This window comes from Muntiacus reevesi, chromosome 22, assembly GCF_963930625.1.
Source record: "Muntiacus reevesi chromosome 22, mMunRee1.1, whole genome shotgun sequence".
NCBI classification, from domain to species: Eukaryota; Metazoa; Chordata; class Mammalia; order Artiodactyla; family Cervidae; genus Muntiacus; species Muntiacus reevesi.
Window position 1 is genome coordinate 11,757,161 of NC_089270.1, and position 13,269 is coordinate 11,770,429.

General features: G+C 42.1%; 1 protein-coding gene across 1 annotated transcript in view; it reads left to right on the forward strand.

Moving 5' to 3' along the window:
- The window catches only part of SLC2A9 (solute carrier family 2 member 9), a 208,827-nt gene that overhangs the window by 133,677 nt on the left and 61,881 nt on the right, over positions 1 to 13,269 (forward strand). Inside the window, exon 9 of the mRNA XM_065914116.1 lies at positions 11,682 to 11,783. Coding sequence (XP_065770188.1) covers positions 11,682 to 11,783 — 102 coding nt within the window. The remainder of the gene's footprint in view (positions 1 to 11,681; positions 11,784 to 13,269) is intronic.

The window sequence follows — 13,269 nt, forward strand, 5'->3', positions numbered from 1 at the left end:
GCAATTCAACTCATCCATTCCCCAAAGGCAGGGACTCCTGTTTCTCCTCTGTGCCCCAGAGCCAGGGTCTCCCACAGTGAAGGAAAGAAAGCTTTGGGAAAGTGTATTCTTTGCAAAATTCTAGATCTTACTTTGTCTTACTGAGAGTGAGGAGAGGTAATGTAGTACAGGGGTTAAGAGCAAGGCTCTGGAACCAGACTGCCTGGACTTAAATGGTGGCTCTGCCTCTGTGTGACTTTGGGTAAGCTGCTAAACCTTTCTGAGCCTCAATTTCTGGATATAATAGAGGATGATAGTAGCATACTAATAGCATAATAGAGATATTATGAAGATTAAGTTATTGCCATATATAAAGGTGTCTAGAACTATGTCTGGTACATAGTATTATAGTGGTGTTCCCTAAACCATAATTAAGGTAGCATGGTGTTGACAATAAGGATAGCTACAGACCAATGGCATAGAATAAAGTACAGAGATACAAAACGTGCCAAAGTAATTTAGTGCAAAATTATAGTCTTTATTAAGAAATGGTGCCTTAAAGATCTAAATGTAAGACCAGAAACTATAAAACTCCTAGAGGAGAACATAGGCAAAACACTCTCTGACATAAATCACAGCAAGATGCTCTATGACCCACCTCCCAGAATAATGGAAACAAAAGCAAAAATAAACAAATGGGACCTAATGAAACTTAAAAGCTTTTGCACAACAAAGGAAACTATAAGTAAGGTGAAAAGATAGCCCTCAGATTTGGAGAAAATAATAGCAAATGAAGAAACAGACAAAGGATTAATCTCAAAAATATACAAGCAACTCCTGCAACTCAATTCCAGAAAAATAAATGACTCAATCAAAAAATGGGCCAAAGAACTAAACAGACATTTCTCCAAAGAAGACATACAGATGGCTAACAAACACATCAAAAGATGCTCAACATCACTCATTATCAGAGAAATGCAAATCAAAACCACAATGAGGTACCATTACACGCCAGTCAGGAAGGCTGCTATCCAAAAGTCTACAAGCAATAAATGCTGGAGAGGGTGTGGAGAAAAGGGAACCCTCTTACACTGTTGGTGGGAATGCAAACTAATACAGCCACTATGGAAAACAGTGTGGAGATTTCTTAAAAAACTGGAAATAGAACTGCCATATGACCCAGCAATACCACTTCTGGGCATACACACTGAGGAAACCAGATCTGAAAGAGACACGTGCACCCCAATGTTCATCGCAGCACTGTTTATAATAGCCAGGACATGGAAGCAACCTAGATGCCCATCAGCAGATGAATGGATAAGGAAGCTGTGGTACATATACACCATGGAATATTACTCAGCCGTTCAAAAGAATTCATTTGAATCAGTTCTAATGAGGTGGATGAAACTGGAGCCCATTATACAGAGTGAAGTAAGCCAGAAAGATAAAGAACATTGCAGCATACTAACACATATATATGGAATTTAGAAAGATGGTAACGATAACCCTATATGCAAAACAGAAAAAGAGACACAGAAGTACAGAATAGACTTTTGAACTCTGGGAGAAGGTGAGGGTGGGATGTTTCGAGAGAACAGCATGTATATTATCTATAGTGAAACAGATCACCAGCCCAGGTGGGAAGCATGAGACAAGTGCTCGGGCCTGGTGCACTGGGAAGACCCAGAGGAATCGGGTGGAGAGGGAGGTGGGAGGGGGGATCGGGATGGGGAATACATGTAAATCCATGGCTGATTCATGTCAATGTATGACAAAACCCACTGAAATGTTGTGATGTAATTAGCCTCCAACTAATAAAAAAAAAAAAAAAGAAAGAAAAGAAAGTTAAAATAAAAAAAAAGCAAAAAAAAAAAAAAAAGAAATGGTGCCATAAAAACTAGATAGTCACATTGGAAAAAAAAAGAAAACAACTACTGTCTCATGCTACACAAACAAATTAACTCAAAATTGACCATAGACTAAAACATAGAAGCTAAAATTATAAGACATCTAGAAGAGAACATAGGAGTAAGTCTTTGCGACCTTGAGGTAAGCAACGATTTCTTAGGTGGGACACAAGAAGCATGAACCATTTTTTAAATTGAAACATAATTGTGCAATATTATGTGAATTATTTGGGGGGCTCCAAAATCACTGCAGATGGTGATTGCAGCCATGAAATTAAAAGACGCTTACTCCTTGGAAGGGAAGTTATGACCAAGCTAGACAGCATATTAAAAACCAGAGACACTTTGCCAGCAAAGGTCCGTCTGGTCAAGGCTATGGTTTTTCCAGTGGTCATGTATGGATGTGAGAGCTGAACTATAAAGAAAGCTGAGCATCGAAGAATTGATGCTTTTGAACTGTGGTGTTGGAGAAGACTCTTGAGAGTCCCTTGGACTGCAAGGAGATCCAACCAGTCCATCCTAAAGGAGATCAGTCCTGGGTGTTCATTGGAAGGACTGATGTTGAAGCTGAAACTCCAATACTTTGGCCACCTCATGCAAAGAGCTGACTCATTGGAAAAGACCGTGATGCTGGGAGGGATTGGGGACAGGAGGAGAAGGGGATGACACAGGATGAGATGGCTGGATGGCATCACCGACTCGATGGGCATGAGTTTGAGTAGACTCCGGGAGTTGGTGATGGACAGGGAGGCCTGGCGTGCTGCGATTCATGGGGTCGCAAAGAGTTGGACACGACTGAGCAACTGAACTGAACTGATGTGAATTTCTGGTGATGAAGCTTGTTTTTTTTTTTTTTTTATGATCAAATCTTTTTATTTTATTTTATTTTTTTTAATATTATTTTATTAGTTGGAGGCTAATCACTTCACAACATTTCAGTGGGTTTTGTCATACATTGACATGAATCAGCCATAGAGTTACACGTATTCCCCATCCCGATCCCCCCTCCCACCTCCCTCTCCACCCGACTCCTCAGGGTCCTCCCAGTGCACCAGGCCCGAGCACTTGACTCATGCATCCCACCTGGGCTGGTGGTCTGTTTCACCATAGATAATATACATGCTGTTCTTTCAAAACATCCCACCCTCACGTTCTCCCACAGAGTTCAAAAGTCTGTTCTGTACTTCTGTGTCTCTTTTTCTGTTTTGCATATAGGGTTATCACTACCATCTATCTAAATTCCATATATATGTGTTAGTATACTGTAATGTTCTTTATCTTTCTGGCTTACTTCACTCTGTATAATGGGCTCCAGTTTCATCCATCTCATTAGAACTGATTCAAATGAATTCTTTTTAATGGCTGAGTAACATTCCATGGTGTATATGTACCACAGCTTCCTTATCCATTCATCTGCTGATGGGCATCTAGGTTGCTTCCATGTCCTGGCTATTATAAACAGTGCTGCGATGAACATTGGGGTGCACGTGTCTCTTTCAGATCTGGATTCCTCAGTGTGTATGCCCAGAAGTGGGATTGCTGGGTCATATGGCAGTTCTATTTCCAGTTTTTTAAGAAATCTCCACACTGTTTTCCATAGTGGCTGTACTAGTTTGCATTCCCACCAACAGTGTAAGAGGGTTCCCTTTTCTCCACACCCTCTCCAGCATTTATTGCTTGTAGACTTTTGGATAGCAGCCTTCCTGACTGGCGTGTAATGGTACCTCATTGTGGTTTTGATTTGCATTTCTCTGATGATGAGTGATGTTGAGCATCTTTTGATGTGTTTGTTAGCCATCTGTATGTCTTCTTTGGAGAAATGTCTGTTTAGTTCTTTGGCCCATTTTTTGATTGGGTCGTTTATTTTTCTGGAATTGAGCTTCAGGAGTTGCTTGTATATTTTTGAGATTAATCCTTTGTCTGTTTCCTCATTTGCTATTATTTTCTCCCAATCTGAGGGCTGTCTTTTCACCTTACTTATAGTTTCCTTTGTTGTGCAAAAGCTTTTAATTTTCATTAGGTCCCATTTGTTTATTTTTGCTTTTATTTCCAATATTCTGGGAGGTGGGTCATAGAAGATCTTGCTGTGATTTATGTCAGAGAGTGTTTTGCCTATGTTCTCCTCTAGGAGTTTTATAGTTTCTGGTCTTACATTTAGATCTTAATCCATTTTGAGTTTATTTTTGTGTATGGTGTTAGGAAGTGTTCTAGTTTCATTCTTTTACAAGTGGTTGACCAGTTTTCCCAGCACCACTTGTTAAAGAGATTGTCTTTTTTCCATTATATATCCTTGCCTCCTTTGTCAAAGATAAGCTGTCCACTAGGTTCGTGGATTTATCTCTGGGCTTTCTATTCTGTTCCATTGATCTATATTTCTGTCTTTGTGCCAGTACCATACTGTCTTGATGACTGTGGCTTTGTAGTAGAGTCTGAAGTCAGGCAGGTTGATTCCTCCAGTTCCATTCTTCTTTCTCAAGATTACTTTGGCTATTTGAGGTTTTTTGTATTTCCATACAAATTGTGAAATTATTTGTTCTAGTTCTGTGAAAAATACCGTTGGTAGCTTGATAGGGATTGCATTGAATCTCTAGGTTGCTTTGGGTAGAATAGCCATTTTGACAATATTGATTCTTCCAATCCATGAACACGGTATGTTTCTCCAACTGTTTGTGTCCTCTTTGATTTCTTTCATCAGTGTTTTATAGTTTTCTATGTATAGGTCTTTTGTTTCTTTAGGTAGATATACTCCTAAGTATTTTATTCTTTTTGTTGCAATGGTGAATGTTATTGTTTCCTTAATTTCTCTTTCTGTTTTTTCATTGTTAGTGTATAGGAATGCAAGGGATTTCTGTGTGTTAATTTTATATCCTGCAACTTTACTATATTCATTAATTAGCTCTAGTAATTTTCTGGAAGAGTCTTTAGGGTTTTCTATGTAGAGGATCATGTCATCTGCAAACAGCGAGAGTTTCACTTCTTCTTTTCCTATCTGGATTCCTTTTATGTCTTTTTCTGCTCTGATTGCTGTGGCCAAAACTTCCAACACTATGTTGAATAGTAGTGGTGAGAGTGGGCATCCTTTTCTTGTTCCTGATTTCAGAGGAAATGCTTTCAATTTTTCACCATTGAGGGTGATGCTTGCTGTGGGTTTGTTATATATAGCTTTTATTATGTTGAGGTATGTTCCTTCTATTCCTGCTTTCTGGAGAGTTTTAATCATAAATGAGTGTTGAATTTTGTCAAAGGCTTTCTCTGCATCTATTGAGATAATCATATGGTTTTTATCTTTCAATTTGTTAATGTGGTGTATTACGTTGAAGCTTGTTTTTAATTGACCAGTTGAATTTCATCAAAGGTAGAAGTAAGAGCTGGAGACTTCCCTGGTGTTCCAGCAGTTGAGAGACCGCCTCACAGTGACGGGAACGTGAGCTCAATCCCTGGTCAGGGAACTGAGATCCCGTATGCCTCTAAGCTCACAGCTACTGACCTGGAATGCCACAGCTAGAGAGCCTGTGTGCCAGAAGGAGAAATCCCGCATGACGTAATGAAGACCCCAAGTGCTGCAACCAAGATCTAATGCAGGCTAAGTAATTAATGAGTCTTTCTAAAAAGCAAAAGCTGTGACTATTTAAAACAGTGTTAATGGAATGAAAAGGCAAGCCAGACTGGGGAACATTCACAAAGTACACATTCACATGGGACTTGAGTCCAGAGTATGTGAAGAATTCTCAATGATTCAACAATAATAAGACCAACAACCCCCTTGAAGATCAGAAAACTGAATAGACAATTTACGATTCAACAATAAGAAGACCAACAACCCCCTTGAAGATCAGAAAACTGAATAGACAATTTATGAAAGAAAATACCCAAAACCACCATGAACAGATGAAAATTTGCTCAACACCAATAATCATCAGGGCAATTAAAGCTAAAACCCATAATGAGATACCACAGCTCACCATAAGGATGACTAAAGCTAAAGTGGTGAAGAGTACCAAATAGTGATGAAGATTTGGAGTAACTGGGACTTTAAAACACTGCTGGAGGGACTTCAAATGGAAAACAGTTTGGCAGTTTCTTGTCGAGTCTTACTCATACAACCCAGCCATTTTCTCATAAATATTTACCCAAAAGAAATCAAAACACACATCTACACAGAGACTTGAACACTGATCTTCATAACAGTTTTATTCATAAGAGCCCAAACTGGAAACAGCCCAAAATGTCTGTCAACTAATGAATGGAGAAACAAATTATGGTATATCCATTCAATGGAATACTACTGAGCACTAAACAGGAATAATTTACCGATGTATACAACACAGATGAATCCCAAAAGTATGTTGATGACCAGTAAGGAAATATCATCTCATCTAGACTAATCTAATCTATACTGGTGGAAAGCTATCAGCAGTTGCTTGGGGCCAGGGAACTTTGAGATGACAGAAATGTTCCATATCTTGGTGTGGTCAGTGCTTTATGAGTGTGTAAGTCTTGCAAAACTTACCAAATGCACATTTAAAACAGGTACATTTTATTGAATCTAACTACACATCCATCTAACAAGAAAAAAAGCTTTACCATTTTTATTCCACCACTGATCCTAGCACTGTGGAGTGGGCAGCAGGTGGAGGTAAATGGCTGCTGAATAGATGAATTGCCCTGGCTCAGGAGTCCCCCGAGGGACTTTCTTTAAAGCATCAGGAGACTAACAGTTCATCCCTAGCTGACACCAGTAGCCTTCAGAGGCTGCTGTTCACCTTGAGTTCATGTCTTCACCAATGATTTCCATGTTGAGTGGAAATAACATGTTTACTCTAATCCCTTTTGACAGGATGCACTTCAGTGCTATTTAAAGGAGGAAGAGAGCCCTGGAGACTGACCTTGTTTCCCATTAGGATGGAGAGGGTTTCCATCTTTTCTTTGTTTCACAGACATTTCCTTGGCATCTTCCTAGACCATTTACAAACTGTTTCCAAGTCAAAGACGATGTTTCAGCTTTACTTTGGCTCAGGTTACTGTTTTATACAGACACTTTAGTGAAAAGAAGCAGCCAGATCCCCTGAAAGCACTTGAATGTTGGCATGATGGTATGAGAGTGGGTCTTGATTGCTTTGTGCTTGGGGCACACTTCCTGACTCTGAAATCAATGACGGTGCCTTTAAAGAAACTAAAATAAAAAGTACAAATAATGGAAAATATCCAACGCAGTGAAGTCAGTAACAAGTTCAGGTGTGACAATGCATCAATCTCAGTGTAGCAACCTCAGTGTCTCCCAATGACTGTGGTGGTTGTCAAGGTAACATCTCTAGTCACTTCTGCACTCTTGTCTCCGGCTACACTAACTGAATCCTCTAAGATGCTTATGAGATGAAGCCCACAGATAGTCCAGTTATGAGCAGCCTGCGTTTCCAGTGCCAGCTGTAACTTTGGGTTTGACCCCATTAAGCATAAGAATAATTATGACATCCTTAGATTGTAGCAGAAACATACTGTACATGGTGATGAAAATTTCCCAGTGCAGGTATTGAAAATCATGGATGCTTGGGAAAGAGTCAAGACTGGATTGGTGACTCAGGGAGTAGGGGTTTGCATCTTCAAGTGTTAGTTAAGTCTTTTAACCCTTTGTTAATTTAGAAAAGTTCATTGCAGGACTTCCCAGGTGGTCCAGTGCTTAAGAATCTGCCTGCCAAGGCAAGGGACACGGGTTCAGTCCCTGGTCTGGGAAGACTCCACATGCCACAGTGCAACGAAGCTCTTGCACAGCTACTGAAGCCTATGTGCCTCAAGCCCGTGCTCTGCAACAAGAGCAGCCGCCTCAGTGAGAAGCCCTAGAGACTACCCTCTGCTCTCCACATCCAGAGGAAGCCCATGCACAACAAAGACCCAGCACAGCTAAAAGTGCATTAATTAATCAAATTCTTTTTCTTCCTTAATATACATATTTTATTAAAGTATAGTTGACTTACAATGTTTCGGGTGCACGGCAAGGCGATTCAGTTATACACATACACATACAATATCTTTGAAATTATTTTCCACTATAGGTTACTATAAGATCCTGACTATACATTGACATGAATCTGCCACGGGTGTACATGTGTTCCCCATCCTGAACCCCTCCTCAATGTCAATGTATGACGAAACCACTACAATATTGTAAAGCAATTAGCCTCCAATTAAAATAAATAAATTTATATTAAAAAACAAAAAAAATGTATATATATATATAAAAAAGAATGCTATATAAATGGGATCCTCTAATGTATGATCGTTTGAAATGAGATTTGTGCATTAAACATAATGCCCTTGAGATCCAAAAATAATAATAATAAATCCTGTGGACATAGCTATAGAATTAAATTTTAAATTCCCTAGCAAAAAAAAAAAAAAAGGATCCTAACTATTGTTCCCTGTGCTATACAGTAAACCTTTGTTGCTTGTTGTGTATCTTTTTTTTAATTAGAAATTTAGCATTCTATTCATACTAAGTCAAACAAGTGGAATCAACATGTCATAAATTTTTAGGTGAAAATTTGAGTTTCCTAAAATATATATAGTATACATATTATATACATATATAAAAGCTTTTCTATTACACTTGATAAAGGCTTGAGAAAGAACATCCAAAAAAAAGAGATGGAGAAATTGGAAAACATAAACTAAATGTAATGGGAGAGCTGCATATGAAGTAGAGAAAAGGGAAACAAACTAGATGGAAATAAAAGATACATGGCTTCTTGTTTAAAAAGCTTATTGCAGAAAATTTAGAAAAGACAGAAAAATAATAAGTAAAATCACAATCATGCATTATTCCCCCAACTACAGTTTGCCATTACAAACTATTTTAGCATCTATTTTTCCAGAATGTATTAGTTTCAAATAGCTGCAATTATCAAAACTGTTGATGTCTTTATAGCTTTATGCCCTACTCTTCACTTAAAAGTATATCCTAAAGATTTTTCTGTTGTTTTAAATTCTTTGAAAATATGTGAATCCCTACACAATTATCATGGGGATGTTCCAGTATTTATTTAACTAATTCAATTGTTGATGAACTTCTAGATTTCTACTTCCTTAAGAACATGCCTGCAATGCAGGAGACTTAAGAGACATGGGTTCGATCCCTGGGTTGGGAAGATCCCCTGGAGAAGGGGATGGCTACCCCGCTCCAGTATTCTTGCTTGACGAGCCCCATGGACAGAGAAGCCTGGTGGACTACAGCAAAGAGTCAGACATGACTGAAGCCATGGAGACATAAACAACACTACGAAGAAGATCTTTGTTCATAAACTTTTGACCAAATGTCTGCTTTCTTAGGATAAATATCCAAAAGGTGAATGACTGAGTTCAAGAACAGAGCTATTTTTCAAACATCCCTGGGCATGAGAGAGCATTTACCCCCACTTTCTCATCTCTGAGGAGCTCTGAGTAACTTTTGACAAATTCCATAATCTCTCTGAACCTCTGATCCCGGGTGCTCCCAAACTTCTTCATCCCCACCTCGCAGGGACCCAGCTTCCCGCCATGTTGCTCTGGTCCTGGCAGCCCCTCCCAGGTCCTCCCCTTTGATGGACTCAGTTCATGAAAGCTGGGAGAGGAGAGATGACTTAGACGCATGCCCTTCTCTCTCTCTAGAACTTTCCCAGCCACGGCTGATCTTTGCTACCTCCATGGCTCTCACTGGGCCTGGCTTCCCACGGGGTAAACCTACCGTCCTCATCTCCCTCTCCTCTGAGAAAGCAGGACCATCACACCTGCCTTACAGAGATAAACCTTCACTCCATCAGCAGATGCTGGCTCCATACCTACCAGGTGGTCTTCTGGGCTCTGGGAAAACAAAAATGAAACTCCTGGCCTTCCAGAGAGGAGGAGGGTCAGGGGACAGGGAGGAAGGCGCTGGGCATCCAGGTGCATCCGTGAGCTCTCACCCAGTGGAGCTCTGTCTATTCTGCTGGGGAAAATATTAATGTCTTATGGACGAGGAAAGATTATAGAGGATGCCCGCTCTGCCTCCTGCCAGCCTCATGACCGTAACCAGGTTTCCAAAGCCTCTGTGTCTGTTTCTTTACCTATAAAATCAAACAAATATTAGAACCTATTTTAATTTTTAAATTTAAAAAAAAAAATGTTAACTGGCGTATAGTTGATTGACACTGTTGTGTTAGTTTCTGGTGCATAGCAAAGTGATTCAGTTATACATACACATTCTTTTTCATGTTTTTTTTTCCCATTATGGTGTATCACAGGGCACTGAACCTAGTTGCTTATACTCTATAGTGAGACCTTTTTGTTTATCTATTTTATGTGTAGTATTTTGTGTCTGCTAATCCCAAACTCCCGATTTATCTCTCTCCCACCTCTTTTCCCCTTTGATAACCATCAGTTTGCTTTCTATATCTGTGAGTCTATCTCTATTTCATTAAGTTCTTTTATATCATATTTTAGATTCCATAGATAAGTGATATTATATGATCTTTGTCTTTCTCTTTCTGACTTACTTCACTTAGTATGATAATCTTTAGGTGCGTCCAAGTTGCTATAAATGGCATTATAAATGGAATTATTTCATTCTTTTTATGGCTGAATAATATTCCATTGTGTATGTGTATATATACCTGTCTCACATCTTTATCCGTATGTCATGTTGATGGACATGACACTTCGGCTGCTTCCTTGTCTTGGCTATTGTAAATAGTGCTACTATGAACCTTGGGGTGCATGTATCTTTTCAAATTAGAATTTTCTCCAGAAAAAAAGGAGATCAAGCCAGTCAGTCCTAAAGGAAATCAACCCTGAATTTTCAATGGAAGGATTGATGCTGAAGCTGAAGCTCCAATACTTCGACCACCTGATGCGAAGAGCCGACTCAGCAGAAAAGACTCTGATCCTGGGAAAGATTGAAGACAAAAGGAGAAGAGGGTGGTAGAGGATGAGATGGTTGGATAGCATCACCGACTCAGTGATCATCAACTGAGCAAACGCCAGGAGATGGAGACAGGGAAGCCTGGCACGCTGCAGTCCATGGGGTTGCAAGGAGTTGAACACAAGCTGGCGACTGGACAACAACGAATCGAAAAGCTCTATGCCCGGGGGCGGGATTGCAGGATCATATGGTAGCTCTATCATTAGCCTTTTGAGGAACTTCCATGCTGTTTTCCATAGTGCCGACACCAATTTCCATTCCCGCCAACAGTGTAGGAGGGTAATGAAACACTTCATGAAGTTTTAGTGACAGGTAAATGAATGGACACATAGAAAGACTGCACCTGGCACACAGCAGGTGCTTGACGAATGGTCATCGGCTTCAATCACCCATACTAACCCACCACCATCAGGAAAGAGGAGCGACAGAGGCAGAAGCATCGACTGACTCAGGGCCAGTTAGAGGCAGGAGGCGGGAACTTCTCTGCCCACTCCCACCCCAGCGCCACGCCCCAGGAGTCTACCCCTATGACACCCACAACACACAGCATAGAGAAATAGAGAGCCATTGTCTTCTGCCTGCCTACTAGCTCCTAAGGCGGGGGAAGAGCTGGGCAACTATGTCCCTTCTGGGGATAAACCCATCCTCCCCGAGGAGGGAGATCAGAACGGTGAATGTACGTTCACCCAGCCAGTGCTCATGAACTGTGACTTCCTTCTCCCTCCCTCTCTGGCTATGGCCTTGGAGGACATGGCTGGGGGTCTCCAGGTCAGAGCCATCCTTTAACCACAACCCCAGCACCACGGGTCCCCTTCACTCACTGCTAGAAGGGGAGTAATAACCATCTCTCTCTGACCCTGACTCAGGGCTTGGTCATCGAGCGCGTGGGACGGAGACCCCTCCTCATTGGCGGCTTCGGGCTGATGGCCCTCTTCTTTGGGATCCTCACTATTACGCTGATGCTGCAGGTGAGAGGACATGCCTGTCCCTTCCCCAGGGAGTTCAGGGTGGGTGTGGCTTTTGGCTTCGTGCTCTGGGGCCATTGTCTCGGGGAGTCCATCCAGTCCACAGGCAACTCCTGTGATGTGGAGTTTCCAAGGGCATCTCAGCTTTGAAGCTGCTGAGCGCCCTTGGGGAAAGGTGTTAGTAATGGGTCATTGGACTGGGGCAGGGGCCGGGGAGGGGGAAACAAGAGACCTGACTTCTGGTCCTGTCAGGAAGTCACTAAAAGCTGTGTGATCTTGGGCAAGATCCGTCCCCCTTGGTTTACCCATCTGTGGAATAGAGGAGATTGCATTAGATGTCTCTGAAGATGCCCCCTCCAGCTCTCACGCTCCTGCCCAGGGTGGCTGGCAGGGCCCTATGAGACCCCTGTGCAATTACCACATTGATGCCCGTGGGTACCAGCAGGAGCCCTGGAGCCAGCCGCCTGGTGGAAATCCTGAATGTCCCACTTACCCTCCATGAAACTTTTGGCGAGTCTCTTAACCTCTCTGCTCCTCCGGGCCCCGTGTCTAAAATGAGACGGTTACCCTAAGCCCAGTGCTACCGTGAGGATTAAATAAGGCCTGCACTTGTAGGGCTGCCAGCACTGCCCCGAGCACCGTAAGTGCTCAGCGAATGCCTGTTTGCAGGGGGGATGCATGGAGCCACAGCTAATTCTTATGAAAGTGGTATCTTTTCCTTTAATGGTGATGAGGAGACAGGCATACATCTCAGTGAAGAAGCTGCCCAAGCTTTCACAGCGGGTCAAGGGCAGAGCTGGGATCAGATCCCAGGATCTTGGGGATTCCTCCTGCCGCTTGCACTGCTCAGGGCAGCCTGTGTTCACTGGGCATTTATGCCATGCCTCAAGCTCATCTCAGCCCTGTGGGAAGTGTGGGGCAAGGTCACAGTGGTCAGTGAGAATTTGCAGTTTTCAAAAATGAATCCCTAAATGGAAATCACATGTGGTGGTCACCTGCCACAGGTCTTAATGTCCCCACATGTCTAGAAAAAGGCAGCATCAGCATGCTGGTGGGCTTCCCAGGTGTCTTAGTGGTAAAGAACCCACCTGCTAGTGCAGGAGATAGAAGAAGCATTTAGTTCAATCCTTGGGTCACGAAGATCCCCTGGAGGAGGGCATGGCAACCCACTCCAGTATTCTTGCCTGGAGAATCCCCATGGACAGAGGAGCCTGGTGGGCTTCAGTCCACGGGGTTGCACAGAGTCGGATACTACTGAAGCGGCTTAGCACATGTCTGAGAGACAATAGCTTGTCCTCAAAAAGGAGTTGTTGCCGGGCATGCTGACCAGGCAGGAGGTGGAAATCTCCTCCTTGGGAGAGACCTTCCTTCCCCACAGCCAGACGGGGTTGTCCTGAACAGACAGTCTCATAGGCTCCTCGGACCAACCAAGCTGGATGTTCTGGGTCTTGGTCTTTCTGTGGAGTGAGTCAGACATCTGGAAGGGCCA